Source organism: Aedes aegypti, chromosome 2, assembly GCF_002204515.2.
Source record: "Aedes aegypti strain LVP_AGWG chromosome 2, AaegL5.0 Primary Assembly, whole genome shotgun sequence".
NCBI lineage: Eukaryota > Metazoa > Arthropoda > Insecta > Diptera > Culicidae > Aedes > Aedes aegypti.
Genome location: NC_035108.1, coordinates 305492928 through 305520024, shown reverse-complemented (window position 1 = coordinate 305520024; position 27097 = coordinate 305492928). Strand labels below are relative to the sequence as shown.

The following is a 27097-nucleotide window of genomic DNA, read 5'->3' as shown; positions in this document are numbered from 1 at the left end:
GTAAGTTGCTTTCTAAGGCACAAATTGGAAAGTACCGCATCTGAGTATAACAAATGCGATGCGATTCTCTTATCTCATAAAATTCCAATTACTATCAACAACTGCATGACCCTTCGCCAATGCAACTGTTCGTTTATTCTGTTTCACATCACCGCAGAAAATGGACCATTTTTGCATTCTGTTAATACTGGCACTAGTTTTACTGTTCACACAAGAAACCTTGCAAACCAGATCAAACGTCCGGCGTGCAGTTTCCCAATCCAATCGACGATATCAGTGTGGTGTACGGAAGCGACAAGTCGAGGGCCTCATAACCAATGGATCAAACACGAAACTCGGTGAATGGCCCTGGCATGGAGGATTGTTTCATCGGAAAAATCGTCGATCAAGGGAGTACAAGTGTGGAGCAACATTGGTTCACCAGAACTACGTGATCACCGCCAGCCATTGCGTAGTGGATCGGGAGAGTGGCTATGAGGTGAACGCTGGAACTGTTACAGTTGATTTTGGATATGTGCAACTGTTCAGTGCTTCAAGCCACGGTCAATCGCATACGGTGCAGGAGATCATCGTTCACCCGGAGTTTGCGAAAGACAGCAATAAGCATGATGTAGCGCTGCTGTCGTTGAAAACGGCTGTGAGATTCAGTGATTATGTGCTTCCAATCTGTGTGGGGTTAACCAGGTCCGAGACAAACATCCACGACATCATCGGGAAGCAGGGTGTAGTTGTGGGTTGGGGACTTACGGAGGATGATGAGAACTCTTCGGATCTAAAGATTGCCAATCTGCCCATTGTGGACTACCCACAATGCCAAGAAGCTGATCCTGATCTTTTCGGTCCGTTGATTTATCCAGGAATGTTCTGTGCTGGGTCAAGAGATGGTACGAGCGTATGCAACGGTGACAGCGGGGGAGGAATGTATGTGCAAGACGGCAGAAAGTGGTTTCTGCGCGGTATTACATCTTTCTCGGGAGCTCGTGAGGATGGGAGCAATAAGTGCGATGTGAATAAGTATGCTGGATTTGTGAATGTGCAGTACTATGCATCTTGGATTCGCGAGATGATTGAAGGAGAAGATGATGATTTAACGGTTAGTGAGTCATCGACTCAACGAACAACCACTACAACACAACCACAACGACCATCCAACCAATCCAACGGATGGCCTGTGCCGGAATCACCCAGAGAAACCACTAGCACATTGGAGCATACGAATTATAGGCACCGAGGTATGTTATGAATACTAGAATATCTAATTAATTACTTTAAGATACGTCTTATGGTTCAATAGCTACGTGCTCACTAAGCTTTATCTATTTTCGCAAATTTTCCAAATCGAAGAACCACACAGCCACAAATGGTAGCAAATGGGCCCAAACAAACCCCTGCAAAATTTAAAAATTCTAAAATATCGTTTAGCTGCTCGGCAAGTGACTTGAAGTTTAGTATGGGGAAATTATTTATTCAGTATGGGAAAACGGACCATTTCAAAATTAAGTAAAAAAGGCTACTTTAGGGACGTACTACAAATTCTCTCCCTAGCTGATAATTTAAATCAAGTATCAGTGAACACAACTTTCTAGTAGCTCTTCAAATAAACGAGTTAAACAATTTGGAAGCTTCGAAAATTGTATACGCATGATTTGCCACTTTTTAATCTGACATCTCGGCGCATTGTATGTAGGAAAGTGGGTGGCATAGCCGTCTCTCCCAACATGGCCTGCTGGATGGAGGTGCCAAGTAGTTGATGATATTAGTTTCTCATCAATGTTAAATATTCTTGTGATTTTCACTAGATAGAAGAACGGTGTCTTCAGCAAAGTTGTTACCTAGTTCAAGGACAACCCCTTGGTAAGTCTATTTTTTTCGGAATTCGTCCGCTAGGCAGCGTTAGTGAGCATGCAAACTATGCACAAACTCTACAGATAAATGCTTGTATTTCAATATTCTGATCATTTAGAAGGATGATTTCTTCGACAAGTTTGTTCAGGTTGAAAATTGCTTTAAATGTAACATTTTGGAATCCAAGATGGCGGCCTAGAAAACAAGATGGCGACAATCGGTTTATGAAAATTATTGTATCTCAAGTTCATGATCATTTAGCAGTAAGATTTATTTTCGACAAGTTTGTCCAGGTTGAAAATTTGTTTTCAATTGAATATTTTGTCATCCAAAATGGTGGTCTAGAAAACAAGATGGTGACTATGAAAATCATTGTATTTCAAGATCCTGATCGTTTAGAACTTTTTTGACTTTCGCCCCCTTCCGGCCAATGCTTTTTAGGAATCGCCGCCCTGATGTGCTATTAAAATATTTATTGTGTGTGTGTGTGTGTGTGTGTGTGTGTGTGTGTGTGTGTGTATACAATCCATCTCCCACTGACCGGCAGTGCTTTTATGGAAGAAAATTGTATGCATGTATATTTGATACCCTACGATATCTTTATATCTGCAGACAATTTTAACCCGGGAGATGAAAGGTGATAGCTCTACTGAAATTCCAACGACCCATTTCAAGAATGGCAGTAAATACACACACATTCTGAGGTCATTTTCATATACAGTAAGCCCTGCATAAAAACACCCAGATATCAAATGGATATATGAAATGTTTTTACACTTCCCGAATCGAAAATTAAATTTTCGACCCTGGCACGTATTTAGTTTCAAATGGTAATAGGTGAATAAATAATAATAATGAACGATTTTATCTGGATGTAATGTTCTTTTTTTTCCGTCGCCACACTGAGCTTACCGCCAAATACTATACACTTTTTCACTGCACTGCGCGCATAACATGATCGCTTCACCCGCCCCCGCAGGAGCAAGCGTCACGGTCAAAGGATCACACACTACTCATGTGCTATTAAAATATTTATTACACTTTAAATACTTTACATCACTAAAGTTTTGATGAGTATGTCAAAAAATTGTAGCAAAAACGTTTAACATATGGTCGGCGTTAAGTCAGAGGGGACCAAGTACAAAACTTGAAAAAATTGGATTATTCTCTCATTAGATGCGAAATAACCTTACCTACGTTTCACTTTGACCAGATTCGGTGAATGCTGTAAACTGGGAGAGATATGTAACAAATTTACTTTGGATGATCAATAAAAATCGATAAAAGTATGCAGTCAGAGTGGATCAAGGGCTTATTACCATAATAGCGAATATGATGATCGCGCTGAGTAATATTAGGAAATGAAAAACATTTCAAGAGATTTGTCAGATTTTTTGACATCGATTGAAACTTCTACTTATCCATAAATTTAAATTTATAAATATTACTTAATTCGATGCATTTGATTTTGATTTTTGACCATTTACCATATTTGGATGGGTGAACAGAAATTGCAACAATTTCTGTGCAGACAGACCGGACCAAGTGTTGAAAAGCAATTAATCGATCGATTCTTGCATTTTTTAAGTCATTTTCAGAGTCCGATAGAAGTTTATGGTAGTTCTATGGTGTATGTATGGAATGTGCTAGAACCCGCTCATTGGACCAGTATATTTTGGTCGGTACTCAAGATTTTCACTTGGTCCACTCTGACTGAACACATATTTGAATATTTCTGGTCTTCAATGCCCTGACCCTGCAAAACTTTAATTTTCAAGCTTTCGTAATGCCACTGATTTCGGTATTGACGAATGGATTATTGTAGAAATTACGTAACTGGTGTCGAAGGGCCTTTAGAATCTACTTATCTTAAAGATATGCACCCAGTTTGACCACGCAAGCATTAAATGATTGTTATTTCCTAGAAATTGCTCAGTCAGAGTGAACCAACTCACTGAACGGGAGATCTTTAGTTCAGTCAGAGTGGACCAAGTACACATAGTCCATCAAAAAATGGTCCTATCAGAGGTTTGGATTATGAATTTTTATGATTATTACATCACATTATATTGTTTGGAAGTAACATAAAGATGTGTAGAAATATTGAACCAAAATTTAAATGAGTTCAAAAATTACAGAGCGTTAGACTTTAATCCCATTTTTCTCAAAATATGGAAAATGTCACTTGGTCCACTCTCACTTAACGCCGACCATATGACATATCTCGCAAAATCATACTTATTTATTGTTTTGTATAAACAAAAACATTCAACAATTAATAAAATCAAGTACTGGACATTTATTTGAAATAGCAAGTATATTATATTAAATTTGGCATACTTTTTCAAGGTATTTTGGACTAAACTTCGATTGTTTTTTCACCTAGAATTCATGAACGTAACCTTTACATTATCCCTGCATAAAAGTTGTCGAAATAATATTATTTCAGTAAATTAAGGCCAGTGTGTGGGATTCGAAGCGTCCCACAGTGCGTTTAATGTATGGAGATGCAGGAAAAAAATCAAAACTGGAAGATTAAGCCATTTGAGCACCTTGGTATGGAAGGAAAAGTTGTTTCTGGTCAAAAGAGCTACAATTTGCATAAATGACACATACTATATTCTTAATCACAAAACTGTCCCAAGCGCCAAATCAATTATTTTCTAAGAAAAACCATGCAATTTGTACTTGTCTTGCTTATAATGATGTAAGAAGTTATATGCAAATATGTCTTTTCTCACTCCTAGCTGCAAAAGTGACTTATACGCCATCAGGCAAACAAAAAATAGCATTTTTGTTATTTTTCAGTTTTCAATAAAAAATTTGATTAAAGTCTTCGAAAAAACATTTAAAATATATTATTTTCATCATGAGATTGCTCTGGTGTAATGTCTGGTTGATTCAAAATCACATAGGATAAAATAACTTGAAATTTGATTTTTGTCTATGGAGCAACGCACTGTGCGCCCGGGCATTTAGAATCAACACGGTATTTTTTATTCTAAAGTCGTTGAACGGTTTTCCATTGAGAGAAGTAAGTTTCTAACGATCTTAGAACGCCAAGAGTGCAAAAAGTATATAAAAAATCAAACTCAACTCTTGTTTTAACCTCCAATTTCTTCTCAACGGTCAGTTGGTATAATAACTAATTGGAATGCGTACGTCAAAAACCGGATGCCAACGATAGGAACATTAATTGTCCAATTCTAAAGCTCTTCTACAAACATTTATATTTTCATGCCGAGTACCCCGCATATCTTTCAAATTAAAAATGGTTTAAACGTCATTCAGCTTATGGAACTTAGTAGAATAAAATAGAAAGTCATAAAACAAAATGCAGAATCAAAACATAATTGCCAAAGAGGTAATCAGAAACAAGCTTGTAGGGAAACTGTCTTTCATTAAATTGAGCTAGAATTAAATACATTTCTCCATTATCGCCCCTTTCTAATTTGTTCGCCCCCCAAATTCAATTTAACAAATTTCCACCCACTTTGGGAATCACTGGTTTAGAAGGACGATTTTTTCGACAAGTTCGCTTTCAATTGAATATTTTTTAATCCAATATGGCAACCTAGAACACAAGATGGAGATTTTCGGTCCATGAAAAACATTGTATCTCAAGATCCTGATTATTTAGAAGGATTATTTTTCTCGAAAAGTTTGTCTAGGTTCAAAATTGCTTTCAATTGAACATTTTGCAATCCAAGATGGCGGCCTAGAAAAAATACGGTCTATAAAAATCTGAGCATTAAGGATAATTTTTGTCTACAAGTTTGTCCAGGTTGAAAATTGCTTTCAATTGAACATTTTATTTTGGAATCCAATATCGTGGCCTAGAAAACAAGATAGCGACTTCCGGTGAAAATCGTTGGAAGATTTCAATGATTTCAGATGTATTTAATGTGTATTTTCAAAACGGGCTCGTTAAGTAAGTGATGGATTTTCGCAAACCCAGAAGTACATCCAGAACTGATTGTGTCTCTGGCAAAGTTGTTCAGGAGCTCAAGGGATACTTTTGTACAAGTTCTGCCATTCAAAATTTCTCAGCTTGGTGGCGTAAGTGTTCATAAAACTTTTGTTTTGAGGATATTTCTGACACATGAAAACATTTAAAATGGTGTAAGTGAGCATGAAACTCACCACTTAAAGGGATGGCGTCTTCGGCAAAGTTTTTCAGTAAGGTAAGGACTATTATTGTTCGAGTCAGATGATTCAAATTTTTATCACCAGGCAATAACAGTGAGCTAGAAACTTTTGTTTATAAAATAAACAGTTTCTTATACCTTCAGCCATTTCGGTTCTTTCCTTTCTTCCTTGATGTTTACTTATTGTATGGAGATTGCGAAATTTTCAATATTTTGCTAATTTTAGCAGGACTTCACCCTTGAAGCAGAACATTTTCTATAATCTGTTAAGGGATATCGAGTTTGAGTGAAACAGGGTAAAGTGATAACAAAAGTGAATTGTAGTCTGTCAAAATTGGGCACGAATTCGATACCGTCGTTGGGGGTGACAATGGGTCAAAAAAGGATATGTACGATTTATTTGTTGAATAACTATCGCAATTTAACTCCAATAAACTTCAAATTTGGTGTGTATGTACTTTGATGGTACATTAACAGCTGTGGAAAAAATCAAACAACAATATTTATTCATAGCGGCACCACAAGTGAATGAAAAATGACCCAATCTCACCCCATAGAGGGGGTGACATTGGGTCACTGTAATTAAAATAACTTGTTTTTGAGAATATGATTGCAAAACCATTCACAGCTGAAAAATATCGATGAAATACGATGCAAACAAGACGAAAAGATTTCACTAGTATGATAAACCCACTTAAAACAACGATTATACCAAAAAATTGAAGAGCTATGAAAAAAAACATATAAACCCAACATTTATCGTCAAGTTCACATGCATTTTCTTGTTTTTTTTCCCTCAAATTGTCTTCAAAGTCTCATCCCCATTGCCATAAATCCAATTCAGTTTCCCCAAAGGTGTACTGAATCAGTGATTATTTTAAACCTTCGCAAATAGTTAAATTTCGGTGCGACATTCCACGATCAATATATTTCAGGCAGAAGTTGAGGTCATAATCCCGGTATTTCAGCGATCCAACTCATTTGTACTTCCGTGAGATGTTTCTATAATGTGAAAACACTAATAAAAAATGGAATTTGGGAAAAATAAATCATTTGCTAAAATTTTACGATGATGCTGCGTACGAAAAACAGTTGCTGGTTTGAGAAGTTGTCAGAACGCGTTGCATTGTTATTCAATACACGAAATACTCAAGTAGACTTGTTTGATGATTCAGAGATGCTGTATTTAGAAAGAATAAACAAATCTCAATGAAAAAAGAGAACACCCGGCAGCGTGAAATGTCAAAAAAGTGTACTAACAATTTAATTTACTATCGTTCTTCCTTGACCCAATCTCACCCCCATTTTTAATGTTTTAGACACCGTACCGAAAAAAAAATGATTTTTTTGTGGAAAAATCAAATAGATTCCGGAAAATACGTGTGAAGTGTAATGAAAAGACTTTCAGCCTTCTACTATTATAACGATGGAGGTTAAAGTACATGCGTATTACTTTGCACAGGAGAAATTTAATGTTGTAAATTTTGTCTAGTTTCAACGTACAAGCTTGTAGATATATTAAACAAAAACTATTATTTCCTTAAATGTGTATTGTGATTAATTATGTGTAATAATATGTTTTCTAACATATGAATTTTAAATTTTAGTAATATCAGCGTTATTAGCTGAAATATTTCAAAAAACATATTTTTCCGTTTTGACCCAATCTCACCCCCCAGACCCATTGTCACCCCCATCGACGGTACTAGAACAGGTATCCAGTTTGAACTTCACTACTTTATTTTGTGTTTGGTCTAAAGATTACCGCTTTTACTTACGTTACATAAAATCTTAACTTTATTTACAGGTCCATCCCTAATAACAAAGATCTGAACATGTAGGGTCGATGTTCCCTTAGTGGACAGTCCCCTATAGTCGCACTAGTGGCTTTTCACGGCCGTTTTGCTATAAATCTTTTCAAAACATTTTTTGACATGAAGGTCAGGAGCTATTTATCTAAGTACCATTGATACACAGCTTGATTTTGTTCAAACAATGATCGAAATAATTAGTGTTGCTTAAGATTTGAGCTACCTTGCGCCTATAGTAAACATATTGTTCCTGTAGTAGCACTACTGAGAGAAACTATTTTTTATTATACGAAATAATTGATGAATTAAGGACTTTTTTAACACCAAACGAAAGCTTTTGATCCACACTTTGTAGGAAAAATATAAAAGTTTTGTAAAAATACGGTTTTGATACAGTGACTCAATCTCATTTTCGTACGGGGCACTGTTTTCATATCAAGTTGGTATAAATCTATTAAAAGGTGCATGGACTTCGATATACTTTATCAATAATGAAGGTTCTAGGTGTCATCTATTGTTTGGCAATGACAAACTGCATTCATTTGCTTAAATCTTTGGAATAATGGAAAAGTATTGAGATTGTGTCTATAATTGACCCAATACCATATTCGTACACCTAACAAAAAAGAAATATACAGCATTCAAAACTAATTTTTAATGGACTAGATGATTACTTAAGCTCTTCGTTGTGTTGTTCAGATGCAGTAGAATACATTTGGAAAATTTAAAAGCGGACATATTTGAAACTTAAGTAAATTTAAGAAAAATACCAGTTTTCCCATGTTTTTTGCTAAAACATTCGGTAAGTCGAACAATAAATTGCATTTTTTTCAACATCACTTCCTTAAGAATGATAACTGCGAATATTGCACAAGTTTCAAAAAATTATAATCAGTTTTAGAGTAGCTAGGAGTGGATATCGACAACTTATACTTTTGAATCTTAGGTAATATAACATTTATAACAAATCCAAAACCAAAAATTTTAGTCAATTTCTTTATGTTTGGCTCCTAAATGTATATACATAATCCATAGTTAATGTTACTATTAAAACATTGCGTAATTATCATTTTTAATTTACATTTTACTACCAAACATGATTATAGAGATTTAAAGAATAAATATTATTGCCATAACCGCAACACAAACGTTTTTTCAAAATGATGAAAACAACAGGATATATTCTATTAAATAGTGTCTCAATGCTCTCTGCTCATTCAAGTTATTTTGTATTTTTTTTATAAAATCAATAAATTGCAAAATAGGGTGCTATTTTGAATATAATTTGACTATTATTTCAAAGATAATTGAATATTACGATGACATCAATTATGTGGAGGTATGTACAGCGTAGTTTAGGGTACTTTATTGTAAAACGAAGTTCGTAGTTCAAATTATTTTTACAGACAAATTCAAAATTAACATTTACCTGTTGTTTAGAATGAAAATTTGGTTTACATTGATTAAAAATATCATTTTAAAAGAGTTTTGAACTTATGGCACAACAACTTTCTGAACTCAAAAGGGATAAAAACTGTTTATGATTTCTGTAAACTATATATATTTCAACTAAATTTCTATCAGAGCTTACGAGTATAATCTGTAGATTGGATCCAATGACAAAAATAAACGTTATTGTTCGAATTATAGGATTTAATAGCAAAAATCATTGAAAAATTGGCATTTCTCATAACTTTACTTAAATTTCATATATGTCCACTAATAAATTGTCCAAATGTATTTCACTACATCTGAACATCATAATAAAGCATTTCAGTAATCAAATAGAGCTTCTAAATTTAGTTTTGAACGTTGTGCGTATGAATTTTGGTAGGTGTACGAATATGGAATTGGGTGAATTTTAGACATCAATTCAATACTTTTCTATTAATCCAAAGATGAATGTAAATGGAAACATTTTGTGATTGGCAAACAATAGATGACACCTGTTACCTTCAATGTGGATAAAGTATTTGTAGCTCAATACTTCATTTAATAGTTTTTTACTAACTTGATGTGGAAACATTATCCTGTACGAATATGAAATTGGGCCACTGTAAGTATTTTGCCAACGCCGTGATGGTATCATAAGGCCAGCTCCAAAGGCACGTTCCCCACCAGTTGGGAGATTTGTGCCATCGCCATATTTGAGCCTATTTCATCATGTACCCGATGGGAGAGGAAAGGGAAGGGTAAGATGGGAGGAAATAGGAGTGGGGTCCCTTGAAGAGGGAAGATCGCATAAGCGAAATGAGAGCATGTAGCTCCATACCACAATGGGTTCGAACAGCGCCCTAAAAAGGGCACTGCAAAACGCATGAGCGCAAAGAGAGCCTATAGCTCATTACCACAGCGGGTTAAGAACAACAGAATGTCCTGAAGATTCAGGCTTCTGAATTCAATTTCACTTAATAAGTGTTTACCAAGTAATTAGAATCGCATTTCTAATCTAATCTAATCTAATCTAAGCGCTTGCACAGCCAATATTTAAAAGCATCCTGGAAATACCTAAATTTATTCAGGTATTTTCTTGTCAGCATTAATATTTGCAGAATATCAACGATATGATACAAATATTAAAATGGCCAGGCCCACTGTGCAGACTTTGGGGTTGAAGATAATTGATAAAAATCATGACGATCAGGTTATTCACGCATGAATAAACTGATAGCCAAAACATTTCCAATTCAGAAAGGAAGAAACGGGGACAACCGTACCAACCGTTTCGATTCAGGGTTATAGGTAAAATCGTTGGGAGTGATTTGCTAAGAAAGTTAATGCACACTCCATTGTTGTTCTCCTGGGCTGGGACATAGGCATTTCTTCCTCATGTCCTGGCCTTACAGCCTTGGTTTAAGCGCCTTTGCTCGCTCTCTGAAATGAGATGAAAATTTCTTTTGCTCCTTTCCCGTTATACAGAAATTGAAACTATAAATTAAAATAAATGGGCAAATATGCAAAATAATTAATAATATAAGAAATAAAGTTTTAATTGGAAATCTCTCACCAAGTTCCTTAAGTAGCTTCCACAATCTGAAGGCATTGGTGCAGCTTCAGAAGCCTTCTGATGAAGTTTAAACTGCAGCACCAGCAGCTGAACCTTTCTTGATTATTTCAGTCACTTCTGTCGTTAGCTTCAATACTAAATTCAAACTCTCCAAGGAACTGCAAACGCGAGCCTTCGTAATCTTCAGGGAAGTCAGCACCAAACTTCAGTCCATCCGCTCATCCGCGATAAACACTTCCGAACAAAGAAAATTTTTCGTCCACTATTTACTTTCCGAATCACAATCGGCCTAAATTCACTAAATTATCAAAATCAGCAGAAAAAAAACGCGAGCGAAAATGTTTGACGTCCGTATCTACGCCCCAAGTAATTGGAATCGCATTTGCGAAAAAACTGGACAGTTACATATCAGGTGATACGAAGTTCCATAATCGGAGTCACAACTATCACACACAAATGAGTCAGCACGCTGAATATTTGCCATGTGATAGTTGAGTCGGCAGTGGCCTGTCAACGCTCTGACCAAGAGACTGCAATTCTGCTTTGACAGATTTAATAAATACTTCGCCACCCTTGGAGATGGCTCAGTAATGTACAATTTTGTTTGACGACATGACTCCAAACTATTCCAATATTGCTTGTGCTGAGTTGCCACCTAAGAGTTTATCTGAAGCTTCACCCAGCACTTCAAAATTGGAATAGCCGGCTCAGGGCCAATGAAGTCATGCGATGCTCCATCGCGAGCTAGCTCATCAGCCAATTCATTTCCAGCGATGGAAGAATGGCCAGGTCCTCAATTTGAGTTCGACATGCGATAACTAGCTTCGACCTTGAATTGGTCGAAGCAAGAGCTTTTATAGCAGCCTGACTATCTGAACATAAGTATATGACTTTACCCATTACGCGCTGTTGAAGTGCTGATTGCACTCAACACATAAGAGCAAATATTTCCGCCTGAAAACGGTGCAGTTTCTACCAAGTGAGTAAAACTGATTCAGCCTTAGCTCACGAGAATATACTCCTGCACCAGCTCTACCTTCAAGAAGGGAGCCATCAGTGTAACATACTATATTGTTTGATATACTTCTTTCCAAATAGCCAGACGTCCACTCTTCCCGTGAAGGGAATTGTGTGGTAAATGTCCTGTAAGGAAAGTGACAAGCAATTGTGAGATCACTTGGAGCAAGGACAATTTTGTCCCAATTCACCAAAAGTGGAAACAACGAAGTGTGTGTATCTACGATTTACTGGATTTTTCTCCAGTAGATCCAGTACCCATAAACGGTAAGAGCAAGAAAGTGCTTCTTGTTTAAGATATATGTGTAGTGGCGCAACGTCGAAAATGGCCTCAAGCGCTGCTGTGGGAGTTGTAGAAAACGCACCAGACATCGCCATCAAGTACATCTTTTGGAGATGGCCCAATTTTGATTGGATTGTTCTCACTTTGCCCTTTTGCCACCACACAAGACATCCATATGCCAATATTGGTCGAACAACTCTCGCATAACTTATGATCTCGCCCTAAAAGCCATTGGTAACCATGTGTGTAGCATGTTGTTTCTGAGCATTTGAATGGATTTACATGTTATTTAACAACTCTATGGTGAAGAAAGGATCATGTTCTACCTACCAGTGGTGTTGGTTTGTATGCTTATTCATTAATTTGCTTAGAAACAACGAGCTACACACATGGTTACCAATGGCTTTTAGGGCGTTATCTCAGAATATGCGAGAACTGTTGTGTAAATCCATTTGATATATTTGGGTTTGAGGCCCCAAGTTTTACCAAAGGTTCGCCGGCATTGACCGAAGGCCATGCAAGCTTTTTTGACTTTGAAATCAATGTGAGGTGTCCTTGAAAGTTTGGAATCTAGAATGACTCCGACATACTTTACTTGATCAGTCACATTAATCTCAGTGCCAAAAAGACGTAAAGGTCGAATTCCATCGCGGTTTCGTCTTTCCGTAAAAAGAACAATAGATGTTTTATTCGGGTTAACCAAAAGGGCATATTGGCGACACCAACTCTCGACTACCTGAAGATCACTTTGCATCAGGTCGAATAAGGTGCTTATGCACATACCAACTATCAGAGCTAGATATTCGTCGGCAAATCCATATGTTGGAAAACCGCTATTATTGAGTTGCCTCAATAGCGTATCTGCTACGAGATTCCACAAAAGTGGTGACAAGACCACCCCTGGGGGGCATCCGCAGACACTCAATTTTCAATTCGCAGCTTGACGCAATGTCGAGAAGAGATGTCGGTTCTTGAGCATTTGATGAATCCAATTGGTAATCATTGTAGGTAGCCCATGGTTTCGTGCGGCTTCCAATATGGCATCGAAAGACACGTTATCAAAGGCACCCTCAATATCCAAGAAAAAACCCAAGCAGGATTGCTTCTGAGCGAATGCTTTCTCGATATCGTATACAACTTTGTGTAAAAGAGTCACAGTGGACTTTCCAGATTGGTAAGCATGTTGATTCACATGAAGAGGCATGATTGCCAAATAAACATCACGGATGTGATGATCGATAATGCGTTCCAGACATTTCAAAAGAAAAGAGGTCAGACTGATTGGTCTAAAACTCTTCGCTTCTTCATACGACGCACGTCCTCCTTTCGGGATAAACTTTACAGTAATATCACGCCAGGATCTGGGAATGTACCCGGTAGCAAAGCTGCTTACAAGTAGCTTTTTCAAAACATGTTTGATAGACTCAAATCCCTTTTGGAGCAGAACAGGATACATCCCATCCACACCTGGAGATTTGAAAGGAGCAAAACTATTAAGTGCCCATTGAACCGATTCAGTAGTTACTATACTGCGAGCCGAGGCCAGAGACTCGTAGCTACATGAAAAGACATTTGGTTCATCCGTGATGCAATGTCCACACATCCAGGGAAGTGTGTATTGAAAAAACATTCTAAAACTTCTTCATCGGAAGAAGTAAAGTCACCATTAGGTAAGCGAATTTCGTTCACTTGGAAATCCTAAGATTTTGCATGGATTTTATTCAGCCGACTGATTTCACTCAAACTGGAAACATTTGTACAAAGGTTTTTCCAGCCGGATCGTTCAGCAGAACGGAGAGCCTTCTTATAAACCTTGCGAGCCGACTTGAACGACTCTGATCCAGCTGAACGGCGTCTGTTCCAACTCCTTCTACATTGTTTCCTGAGTCTAGTCAGATCGGAATTCCACCATGGGGTCCCTCTTGTAGTCTTTACAGACCGCAGAGGACATGCTTCTTCAAAAGCTTCCATTATGTAGGATGTTGTAGTATCAACGGCATCATCCGTGTTTTGATAAGTATTTTGCCAACGCCGTGATGCTAGTGCTACTATAGGAACAGACATTATAATTTTGAATGAACTTATGATGGTTCATATAATCGAAAGTCTATTTTCGGTTTTAGGGTAACTTTGATAATGGGTATGCAAACACATGAAATTCGACAACCAAACTATTATTTGGCATAATTGCAGTTGAAACTGATTTGAGAATGTTAAAAAAGAACGTGGATTAAATTTTGTTCATAAAATAACAGAATTTATAGAAAAACCCGTCGTCAAAAGTGTTATAAGTTCAAACTTTCATGATCAACACCATTATAAGTCTGTATGACTTGGCATACAATAATATTTGTTAGAAGATGTCGATTGATGTACCCGTTTAAGCATTAAATGCAACATGAATCAAACGTTTTTGGAATATAAACAAGTATATTTCGAACAAACCCGAATGAAGGCCGTTTAGCATTATAATGAAATTTCTGAAGTCGATTACAAAAAATGACCCCAGTTTGTACAAATGATTATTGGATTCATGTTCTAATATAACTGAGCTGTTGGGATAAGCGACGAACCCTTCAAAATTTCATCAAATGATCGTTAAACAAATTGTTTATAAGGGTTTAAAAAATGCAAAAATCGCATAAATTTTTAATATTTGAAAATAAAGCTTCACATGTTATTTACCGCTTCCAACAAAAATATTTCTGACATGAAGTGTCGTACTAATACTTTTTACTTCTGCATTCGTTTTACTTAACTGATTAACAGAAATTATGTTATATCATTCAGTACGTTGAGACAACTAACAATGTTACCCGTATTATCAAAGCTACCCCGTTTTACGGTAGGGTGCCGGTACCAATGGTTGTAATCTGAGACGAGACTCGCGAAGACGGTCTTCTTTTTCTGTGATTGCTGAATTTTTTTTTCAAATTCCCCTTTGTGTTTATACCAATTATGCGCTAGCCGTTCAAACCCTCACATGAACCTCTCAGCAAAAAATGATTGAGTTTGCATCACATCTAATCATAAATAGCCGTTTGAGTGAAATTTCATGCCAGCAAACGTAGCAGACATTGGAAATAATTAATCTTCTGCTTGTATTTATCAGCAACTTTGGAAAAAACTGCTCCGCTGACTGAGGTTTTTAATAACAATTTACTTTGAACACAATACTTTTCACTTTTTCAGCCATAAAAACGGTGGGCTGCATTTGACGTTTCGTGAGAGGGGAATCTGGGCTGCATATGACGTTGATATTTTTCCTCTTCGCGAGTCTCTCTCAGGTTGTAATGTACCAATAGATTGGACTATGGATTAAAACGTACATTTTTCAATAAAAACGGCATGTGCTATTTTTGGTGAATAGATCGCCTCTAGTTTAGTCGATTTGCCAATTTTCAACTTTTAATTTTATCAAAAAGTCATATGAATAATTAAGTTTATGCAAATAATTTGCTCCCTTGCACCAGTAGTTGCCATCGTGTTCCAGTAGTGGATCAATGGATGGAAGCAGTTTTTAAATGGATGTATAAAAATGAAGCAAAGCCAAAGAGATGATGTTTATGCTTAACTCGAAAAATATTGCTCTTTGCATTTGAGGAGCAAATCTTGACTAAACGTACTCCAAATGCGGTAACACAAAACAATCAAAGAACACCTAACAACGATTAAATAAATCACCGCCACCCTAGCAAGATAAATCGATCTTTGACATCGCATTTCTTGTGAAAAATCTTACCGCGTTTGGTGTTCCCGCATTTGATATTTGCATTTCAAATGCACACAGCAATATAAGTTGCTGTTCCGAGGGAAAAATGTTAAACCTAAGTAAAAATTTGCCATTTTGTTTTAAATTCCTTGTATCACTCCCGAACGTCTACTACTGGAGCACGTGTACCAATAGTGGCTCAAGCGATCTTATGTTAAAACATTAATTTTATCACTCTTTTTATATTTTCCCCATATAGTAGAGGTTGAAATCTTTCTGTTGACGTCGAAATATCTCTGTTAAGGTATTCGTGATTTTGTTATGATTTTCTATAGCTTAAGTAGTCCACTAATGGCACCGGTACCCTACTTGATAAATACTTATTATTTTTAACTGACTTCAACTCACTTCAGTTTTATGTGTATCTTCCTATTTCCAGAATCTTACTCATCCTGCCCCAACGGACAGCCTTGCCTCGAAATGGAAGTATGCAACAGAGTTCGACCCCACCGTTTCTCTCCTTCGGGCCGACCGAGCTCAACCCAGCCTTGTGAAGTCACTGAGCATAATTCCTTCAGAGTAAGGTTTCATATGATTTCCAATTTCAAAGACAAATCAGTGTTTTTTTTTTCACCCAAACATAGGTCATCAAGTATTGCTGTCAGCTTTCGGAACCCGATCGCTACGGTGGCATGGAAAGTCCTGGAAGACCATACGATCAGAAAACTCTGTGCGGGCAGCGTCAGAGCAGCTCGCATGTCACCGTTACTCCGAAGCCAGCTTTTCCAAATGAATATCCTTGGATGGTCAAACTGAAAAACTCGCAAGATGTTTTTGAATGCCAAGGGGCACTTGTTACTCGAAGTCACGTCCTCATTTCAGCGTACTGCAGACCAAGAAATGGAATGTATGAATTAATCGAAAAATAATTTTGTTAGAATTGGTGTGACTATTTATCCCCTTTCAGTACATCTGCGCGTTTGGGACGATTCTTGAGAGGAACTAACAGGTGCCCTGATAATCATTGTGTGGAAATTGCAGTAAAATCGGTTATCGCTCATCCTCGCTTCGATGCCGATGTCGATTCTAGTGACCATTCTGACTTCAATATAGCACTAGCCGAATTAGCGACACCAGTTGAAATCAGTGATTGTAAGTATATATGATAGAATCCTAACACTTTCAGCAATATATTTCTTAACGCCAAACGGGGTAACATGCAACAACTCGGAAGCTAGGTAGATGAAAAATTGAAGGATTCAGATGTGTGGAGTTCGGAATCGAAGTGAGCAAACGGGAGCCCCACGAAGAACTTGACATTTCACTCTGATGTTACTATGGACCGCTGCACGAGTTCACTAATTTGACGTTTGAGCGGTGCCAAATTCACTGGTTTCCATGGTCACATAAATAACACGGCACCGCTAAAACGTCAAATAGTGAACTCGTGCATAGGTCCATAGGAGTGAGTCGTCGAAGTTGTTCCATGCCTACTAGATCGTTTGATGTGCGATTCAATGCTACATTATTTTTATAGGCTTTTGATTGTCGCCCATCAAGCCAAGATCCATAACAATGTTTATTCAGTGCCACACATCCTCCCTCTTCTCCGGAATGAAAATGTTTGAAGTGATTGAAGATTCAACATTTTGTTTAATCCCACATGTTTAATGAAACTTGGTCTGGGATCTTAAAACATCTCTATTCTATAATTCAAAGGTTTCCATGCATGAAAATAGTCATGACTATAAAAAAGGTATTCAAGAATCAAATGTCCTACGTCATCGCGAATGCTTCTGAGAGTTTAGGATATATCTTCCACATAGCTAAAAACTTCACCTTTGTATATTGTCTCAAGTCTCTCAATTGTTTACTTGTGCATGCGACTTCGGAATATTTTTTCCACTGTATGGTACACACTCAATCAGAACGGCGTTCAAAATATTGATTGGCTGGATGTCTTTTCCATTCATTAGATCCGGCAAGCTAATTCTACGCTACAACAGTATCTAAGACGAACTAATTTTGGACAAAATATTGCTCTTAATGGACTGCAATGCATCTCAATAGCATCTGCGTTTGACTTTCATCTTGCTAAACATACAATCCGCAATACTCACTCAAAAATTTGTTTGACTTTACTTGTTTAGTATATACCTTGTTCTATTTTATTCTATACTAGTGGTCCCGGCAAACTTTTGTCTTGCCATCAAGTAGGCTGTAGTAAAACACCATGCCATCCCCTATACAAAATGACACATTAGTCTTATCCCGATTTCCTGATTTTTCCGGAGAAATGGTCCTCCGGAAATCAAGGGGGTTGGTGTCAGGCCCTGCAAGCCAGTCGTAAAAATACACCAGCACAGGAACGTCAACGAGAGAATACGGACCGGAACAATCGGCAAAGACCACAGCGACGAAAATGGACTAGCGATTGGAAACTCGGTACGTGGAACTGCAAATCTCTCAACTTCATCGGAAGCACACGCATACTCTCCGATGTACTGAAGATCCGCGGTTTCGACATCGTAGCGCTGCAGGAGGTGTGCTGGACACGTTCGATTGTGCGAACATTTAGAGGTAATCATACCATCTACCAGAGCTGCGGCAACACACGTGAGCTGGGAACAGCTTTTATAGTGATGGGTGATATGCAGAGGCGCGTGATCGGGTGGTGGCCGATCAACGGAAGAATGTGCTAGTTGAGGCTCAAAGGCCGGTTCTTCAACTTCAGCATCATAAACGTGCATAGCCCTCACTCCGGAAGCACTAATGATGACAAGGACCGCATTTTACGCGCAGCTTGAACGCGAGAACGACCGCTGCCCAAGCCACGACGTCAAGATCATCATAGGAGACTTAAACGCTCAGGTTGGCCAGGAGGAGGAGTTCAGACCGACGATTGGAAAGTTCAGCGCCCACCGGCTGACGAACGAGAACGGCTTTTGCCGCCTCCAAGAACATGGCCATTCGCAGCACCTACTTCCAGCACAGCCTCCCGTATCGATACACCTGGAGATCACCACTGCAGACGGAATCACAAATCGACCACGTTTTGATCGATGGACGGCACTTCTCCGATATTACCGACGTCAGAACCTATCGTGGCGCTAACATTGACTCCGACCACTACCTGGTAATGGTGAAACTGCGCCGAAAACTATCCGTCATTAACAATGTACGGTATCGACGCCCGCCTCGGTATAACCTAGCGCGACTGGCCCAACCGAACGTCGCTGCCACATACGCGCAGCAACTCGAGGTAGCGTTGCCTGAAGAGGGCGAGCTTGACGAAGCCCCTCTTGAGGACTGCTGGAGCAACATAAAAGCAGCCATCAACAACGCAGCCGAGAGCATCGTCGGGTACGTGGAAAGGAGGACATGTGACGATTGGTTCGACGAAGAATGCAGGCAGGTTTTGGAGGAGAAGGATGAAGCGCGGGCTGCAATGCTGCAGCAAGGAACGCGACAAAACGTGGAGCGATATAAAAGAAAACGAAAGCAGCAAACCCGCCTATTCCGGGACAAAAAGCGCCGCCTGGAAGAAGTGGAATGTGCAGAAATGGAACAGCTGCATCGTTCACAAGAAACGCGAAAGTTCTACGAGAAGCTTAACGCATCCCGAAAAGGCTTCGTGCCGCGAGCCGAAATGTGTAGGGATAAGGACGGAAGCATCTTGCCGGACGGACGTGAGGTGATTGAAAGGTGGAAGCAGCACTACGATGAACACCTGAATGGCACGGAGAACACAGGCGCCGAGGGTCACGACAGCGGAGGAAGTGGCTACGTCAGCACGGCGAATGAAGGAAACCAACCTGCCCCCACATTGAGGAAAGTTAAGGATGCCATCAACCAGCTCAAGAATAACAAGGCCGCTGGTAAGGATGGTATTGGAGCTGAACTCATCAAAATGGGCCCGGAGAGATTGGCAGCCTGTCTGCACCGGCTGATTGTCAGAATCTGGGAAACGGAACAGCTGCCAGAGGAGCAAGCAAGGGGTCATATGCCCCATCTACAAGAAGGGCGACAAACTGGAATGTGAAAAGTATCGTGCGATCACTATCCTGAATGCCACCTACAAAGTGATATCCCATATTATCTTCCGTCGTCTATCACCAATAACAAATGAGTTTGTGGGAAGTTATCAAGCTGGTTTCATCAACGGCCGCTCGACAACGGATCAAAACTTCACTGTACGGCAAATCCTCCAGAAATGCCGTGAATACCAAGTCCCAACGCATCACTTGTTCATCGATTTCAAAGCGGCTTATGATAGCATCGACCGCGAAGAGCTATGGAAAATCATGGACGAGTACAGCTTTCCCGGGAAGCTCACAAAACTAATAAGAGCAACGATGGACGGTGTGCAGAATAGCGTGAAGATTTCGGGCGAACATTCCAGTTCGTTCGAATCCCGCCAGGGACTTCGACGGTGTGATGGACTTTCGTGCCTGCTGTTCAACATCGCGCTAGAAGGTGTCATGTGGAGAGCCGGGTTCAATAACCGAGGTACGATTTTCACAAGATCCAGCCAATTTGTTTGCTTCGTTGATGATATGGATATTGTCGGCAGAACATTTGGAACGGTGGCAGACCTGTACACCCGCCTGAAACGTGAAGCTACAAAAGTCAGCCTGGTGGTGAATGCATCAAAAACAAAGTACATGCTGATAGGCGGAACCGAGCGCGACAGAGCCCGCCTGGGAAGCAGTGTTACGATAGACGGGGATACTTTTGAGGTGGTTGATGAGTTCGTCTACCTCGGATCCTTGTTAACGGCTGATAACAACGTTAGTTTTAAAATAAGGAGGCGCACCATCAGTGGAAGTCGCGCCTACTATGGGCTCCAGAAGAAGCTGCGGTCGAGAAAGATTCACCCTCGCACCAAATGTACCATGTACAAAACGCTTATAAGACCGGTGGTCCTCTATGGACATGAAGCATGGACCATGCTGGAAAAGGATCTGCAAGCACTTGGAGTGTTCGAACGAAGGGTGCTTAGGACGATCTTAGGCGGAGTACAGGAAAACGGTGTGTGGCGGCGGAGAATGAACCACGAGCTCGCTAGGCTTTACGGCGAACCCAGTATCCAGAAGGTTGCGAATGCCGGAAGGGTGCGCTGGGCAGGGCATGTTGCAAGACTACCGGACAACAATCCTGCAAAGATGGTGTTTGCGTCGAATCCGGTTGGCACAAGAAGGTTGGTTGGTTTGACTTTATTAACGAGATTTTTAGCCCTGGGCTAGTTCATCTCGGGACCAACGGCTTTACTTCCCTTCCGAAGGAAGTCGTCACTATAACTTTTTACGTCATAAGTGACTATGTCGGGGATGGGATTCGATCCCAGGTCCTCGGCGTGAGAGGCGAGTGTTCTAACCACTACACCAGGTCCGTCCCCTGGCACAAGAAGGCGAGGAGCACAGCGAGCGAGGTGGCTTGATCAGGTGCAACAAGATCTGGAGAACGTGGGCCAAAATCGAAGTTGGAGAGACACAGCCATGGACCGAGTAAATTGGCGTAACATCGTTAACGAGGTTTTATCAAATTAATTGATGTAACACCAACAAAATAAATAATAATGGAGAGGGCCGTTACTGCACCGTGGTCACGACAGATGTGAAGAACGCGTTCAACAGCGCCAGATGGGAGGCCATTGCCACAGCGCTGCACAGAATGCGGGTTCCCGACTACTTGTGCCAGATTTTGAAGAGCTACTGAGGAATGGAACCGACGCTGGCCCGAAGGAATTAAGAATAACGGCTGGAGTCTCACAAGGTTTCATATTGGGACCAACGCTGTCATGCACGATGAGATCACTGTCGGGGTGCATGCCATAGCATCACAGCGAAAGCTGAAATACCTGGACGTAATGCTAGACGATCGGCTGAACTTCAACAGTCACGGTGACTACGCATGCAGAAGGCGGCGAGGCCAACAATGCGCTCACAAGACTTATACCCAACATAGGTGGTCCTAGAAGTAGTAAGAGGCGTCTTTTGGCTGTCGTATCAACATCGCTACTAAGATACGGTGCGCCAGCTTGGGGCACGGCGCTACAGACCAATCGGAATCGGGATAAGTTTAACAACACGTTCCGACTCATCCCCATACGAGTGGAGAGCGCGTATAGGACTATATCGTCGGAGGCGGCATGCGTAATCGCTGGGATGATCCCGATCTGCATCATCCTGTCCGAAGACATCGACTGCTATCAGCGAAGAGAAACTAAGGCGAGGAAGTTGGCAAGAATACGTTCGCTGGCTAAGTGGTAGCAAGAATGGGATGCATCTGAGAAAGGTAGGTGGGGCCACAGGCTCATCCCGAATCTATCGGCCTGGGTGAAATGAACTTCCACGTGACTCAGTTCTTGTCAGGTCACGGTTGCTTCAAGCAGTAGCTGTATCGATTCGGCCATGCGGAGTCACCTTTCTGTCCTGGATGTATGGAGATTGAAGAAACGCCAGAACATGTTGTCTTCGACTGCCCGAGGTTCAACATAGAACGAAACACGGTGGCGACTGCTTTTGGTGAGTACTTCAGTATATAAGGTGTGGTCCACGGAATGATAAGCGATCCCGATCTGAGGATATTTTGATGACCAACATAGTGGTGCAAATATTGTCTGCCTTACAGCGCAACTGGTGAGAAGAGCAGCGAAACGAGACGCAGAGAGCTTGACGTCGGGTCGTCGGGGTGATGATGAACCGGAAGCCAACCTCCCACTGAAATTGTCAGACCGACCTCGGCACTCGACAAGTCAGTTTGTTTATAAAAGGAGACCATCGGGCGCGATCGGAGTAGGCTAGATCCTTCGTCGGAGACTAGACCGAGTAGAACGAGCCTGTGACCAGGAAGTCACCCTCCAACCGGAATTGCAGAACCGACCCTGACACTTGGCCGACCACCATTGAGTCGGAGTAGACTAGATCCTCCGCCGGGTACTAGCTGAGTAAATAGCGAAATAGTAACGGCTAATGGTCGTCGGTGCGCCTGTAAACCAGAAGTTTCCTTCCACCGTAATTGCAGAATCGACCTCGGCATCTGCCCGGATAGCATCGGTTCGGAAAATCTTCCGCCGCCAGGGAAATCTTTGTCGGAGTAGGGTAGATCCACCGTCGGGGGCTTTTTTGAGTAGTGCGAGCGTATCACCGGCTTGAGTTGTCGGAGCGCCAGTGAACTGGAAGCCATCCTCCAACCGGAATCTCTGGGCCGACTTCGGCACTCTACCGGCCAACATCCGAGTATGAACAACGCGTAACGTTACCTTTTTCGGGAGGCTAGCTTCACCGTCGGGAACTAAGCCTAAGAGTATTCATCACGACGAACCGCCGGCTTTGGGTCATCGGAGCGTTTGCGAACCGGAAATCACCCCTCAACCGGAATCGCAAGACCGACCTTGGCATCCAACCGGTCCGCCCGTAGAGCATGCAAATGGAGCCAAGCGCACCAACAAATCTGAAAAAATCTCACATGGCTCAGGCGGACAAGTTCCCTAATTTTAAAGAGCTTCTCTTTGTTAACCTTTTTCTTCAATCAATAACTAAGGCACTACATAGCGAAAAACTTTCCAAAAACTGCAGAATCGCAGGAACGTAATCAAAAGAGTGCGAAAGAGGAGAGAATTTCTCGTTGTCGATATGAAAAATTTCAGCAATACTCATATTAATCTGTTGCTTTCATTACGCTTTCAGATATCAACACAATATGCTTCCTGAACCCTGATTCCGAAAAAGAATTCAAATATTTGATTGCAGCCGGTTGGAAAATCACAAATTTCAGAAAAGACATCTCCATTCCTCAGGTAAGTTATAACAAATTACCTTTTCTTGAATGACAGTATAACAGTTTGTGCTTACAGAGAGCGGGATTCGACACAATATCGGTGACAGGGATTGCAGACTCCGAAGCTCTTCAGCACGTGTTGATTTCAAATGGTCCGGCATATTCAAACTGGCCTCAGGAGATGTTTTTCTCGCAAGGAACACTGCTACAATGGGTGGATGATGTCAATGGTCAGGTGGGTCTTGTTGGAATTGCAACGCACAAGGATACTAGTGGAAACGAGACGTACAAGTTTGCCCTAGCGGTGCCCGAAATATTCGAGTGGATCCTGAGCGTAGCAGGAAATGACTAGAGGATCAGCTACTAGAAGGTTGAATTAAGTGAATAGTACAACAATTCAATATTTTAAAACAATCTACTCGTATTAGCAAATAAAGTAAACCAATTTTCCGTAGTTTGCGTATTTTACCCTTTTAAGTCAAATCTTGTACTGAAAACTGAGAATTAACAAGTACAACTACAACGCATATTTCGAAAGTTTGGAATGGTTGCATAGCTGCAATTACTATTATTATCTATTTGACAGCGGCTTTTCGACCTTTGCGTGTTCGCCACATAAACTTAGATATTTAATGTATGGCAACACTTCAAAGTGTAGAATCTCTGAAAAATGTATTTCAAACTATGCTGCCCATACTCGCATAACAGTCCCATTTGAATTTTCTTCACTTTTGAGTTTTCTTCATGAATTATGTTTATTTTTAGTGTACTTCATGGTATCATGCTTAAAATTGTATCTTTGTATGGACAAAATGCGAAAAAAAAAATACCAAACCATGTGCGTCCCATATTGAAAGTATAACAGTCCCACTAGTGAACCTATTCCTGTTATGGTTTCAATAATCTTGCATCGTAGTTTTCATCCCACAAGAAAAAGAAATGCTACAAATTATAGTGGTTTGAACAACGAGAATTCAATTTTTGCCAATGAACAGTTTGGATTCCGCCATGGACATTCGACCACTCATCAACTTTTACGTGTAACAAATTTGATCCGTTCCAACAAATCTGAAGGCTACTCTACTGGTCTTGCTCTTCTAGACATAGAAAAAGCATTCGACAGTGTTTGGCATGAAGGTTTGATTGTAAAATTAAAAAACTTTAATTTTCCAACATACATTGTTAGAATAATTCAAAGTTATCTGTCAAATCGTACACTTCAGGTTAATTATCAGAACTCCAGATCTGAAAGACTTCCTGTAAGAGCTGGTGTTCCTCAAGGCAGCATTTTGGGACCAATATTATACAATATTTTCACATCTGACTTACCTGAGTTACCTCAGGGATGTCAAAAATCTTTGTTTGCGGATGACACAGGCCTCTCCGCCAAAGGACGAAGCCTGCGTGTCATCTGTAGTCGATTGCAAAAAAGTTTGGATATTTTTTCTTCATACTTGCAAAAATGGAAGATTTCTCCTAATGCTTCCAAAACTCAACTAATAATATTCCCACATAAACCAAAAGCTCTTTATTTGAAACCTTCAAGTAGACATGTTGTCACGATGAGAGGGGTTCCAATAAATTGGTCAGATGAAGTTAAGTATCTAGGACTCATGCTAGATAAGAATTTAACTTTCAAAAATCACATTGAGGGCATTCAAGCCAAATGTAACAAATATGTAAAATGTCTCTATCCCCTTATTAATAGAAAATCAAAACTTTGTCTTAAGAACAAGCTGTTGATATTCAAACAAATTTTCAGGCCAGCCATGTTGTATGCTGTACCAATATGGACTAGCTGTTGTAATACCAGGAAGAAAGCTCTGCAGAGAATTCAAAATAAAATTTTGAAAATGATTCTGAGGCTTCCTCCCTGGTATAGTACCAATGAGTTACATAGGATATCCAATGTTGAAACATTGGAACAAATGTCAAATAAAATAATCAATAATTTCAGGCAAAAATCGTTACAATCTTCTATTGCCACGATTAATGCGTTATATGTTTAGGTTAAGTTAGGTTAAGTATATTAAAAACTTTTTTTTTCTCTTATAAGCAGGTGAAATCAACTCACCTGTAAAAAATCTGAACTGCTACGGCAAATGAAATGTAATATGTTGTTAACAAAATGTTAATAAAATCTTAGATTTGTTTTACCAAATTAGGATGATAGTGTTGTCTAATAACACAGAACACCTAGATATAAGAAATAATGAATGTAATGTTTGAAATGATACTAATAAAGAAATAAAAAAAAAAAAAAAACAGTGGTTTGAACCTCTCCACTCCATAACAAATGTTGTTTTTCATTTTTGTCTAGAATGCTTCTGGTACGATTTGCGATAGAAACATATCTAATCCTTATGAGAGTCTAAATTAAAAATAAGATATATAGCTACCCGCAAGTCAAGCCCACAGCTGTCATAACTTTCGTCGTCTGATCAATTACCTATCAACGAAATCTCCGGAGGGTTCATCTTTTTAACGACTTGGAGGGAGGCTGGTATCGTCGACTGGTCATGCAGTGCAATATCTAATGATGAGAATTAAGAATGTCCAATGAAAAGCCAACATTATGGATCTAAGAAATGTCCAACAGCTTTGTAGAAATCAGGCTAATCAAAACTTACCCGCCTGAGTACCTATGTTTCACATTCACCAACGTGCTGCAGGTGAATCCAAAATACTTTTCCTATGGGGCCGGCCAGAACGCTTTCATCAAACCCCGAAAGTCTTGAGGACTGTCACTATCACCACCGTATTGTTTCATATTGTATAATAAGTGTTGCCATTAAAATATGAAAGAACTAAAGTAGCAAAAGGAAAAGTACCTTGGAATCCATAGTAAACTTGGCAATAAATGTGTCAAGGTACGCAATAACAAAGTAAGCGAGTCCCAAGTAATAGGACTGGTATGCTGGTATATTTGAATTTGATGAGGAAAATACTCGGATAACGAGTCCCATTGACAACTATATTGGATTTGTAAATAAAATATAATCGCATTCACAATATTTTTTTTTACTCTAATGATAATGTGTTAAGTAATGCCACTAGAATTTTCTACTGCCAGCAGCGGCGTTACGAATACTTTTGCAATAATGTTCAGTTGCGTTTTTCTCGACATGATGATTTTCCTGATGGGACTGTATTGCGAGAGTTAACGACGTTGCTATCCGGAGTTCAATACATTCCAACTCGGCAGTTGGCGAAGTCAGCAGAATTCAGCCACATCGCAACGGCGATCGATAGGTCAGTCAGTCGGACTTGGGACCCATCGCATGAGGTGCTGAGGCAGCAGTTATCGCGAGGCGTTCATCAGTTAGGTGTTAATTAGCTAGGTGCAATAAAGTTAGTCTTTTTAGAGTCGTAGTCAGGTTCACACCTTTTTTTAAAAAAGAACTCCTACCTCCAAATGTTTTAACTCGAGTATGGGCAGTATAGGCGCATTAATACGGAAAACTTCGAAAATCAAACCTTAAAAGAACAAAA

At 39.8% G+C, this 27097-nt stretch overlaps 1 protein-coding gene across 1 annotated transcript; it reads left to right on the top strand.

Moving 5' to 3' along the window:
* LOC5573848 (transmembrane protease serine 9) lies at nucleotides 1-24059 on the top strand. Its single transcript, XM_001654825.3, has 6 exons — nucleotides 1-1232; nucleotides 16263-16402; nucleotides 16468-16730; nucleotides 16791-16975; nucleotides 23515-23624; nucleotides 23682-24059. Exons 1-6 carry the CDS (start codon nucleotides 161-163, stop codon nucleotides 23955-23957), a joined length of 2046 nt encoding a protein of 681 aa, XP_001654875.3. The 5' UTR covers nucleotides 1-160; the 3' UTR covers nucleotides 23958-24059.
* Nucleotides 24060-27097: the final 3038 nt, after the last annotated feature.

What these genes read in the sequence shown, in the direction of transcription:
- LOC5573848 (XM_001654825.3), top strand. Translation starts at nt 161, where the DNA reads ATGGACCATTTTTGCATTCTGTTAATACTGGCACTAGTTTTACTGTTC. An exon ending in CTGAGCATAATTCCTTCAGA is followed by an intron (nt 16,403 to 16,467) that starts GTAAGGTTTCAT and finishes ACCCAAACATAG; the next exon opens with GTCATCAAGTATTGCTGTCA. An exon ending in AAGACATCTCCATTCCTCAG is followed by an intron (nt 23,625 to 23,681) that starts GTAAGTTATAAC and finishes TTGTGCTTACAG; the next exon opens with AGAGCGGGATTCGACACAAT.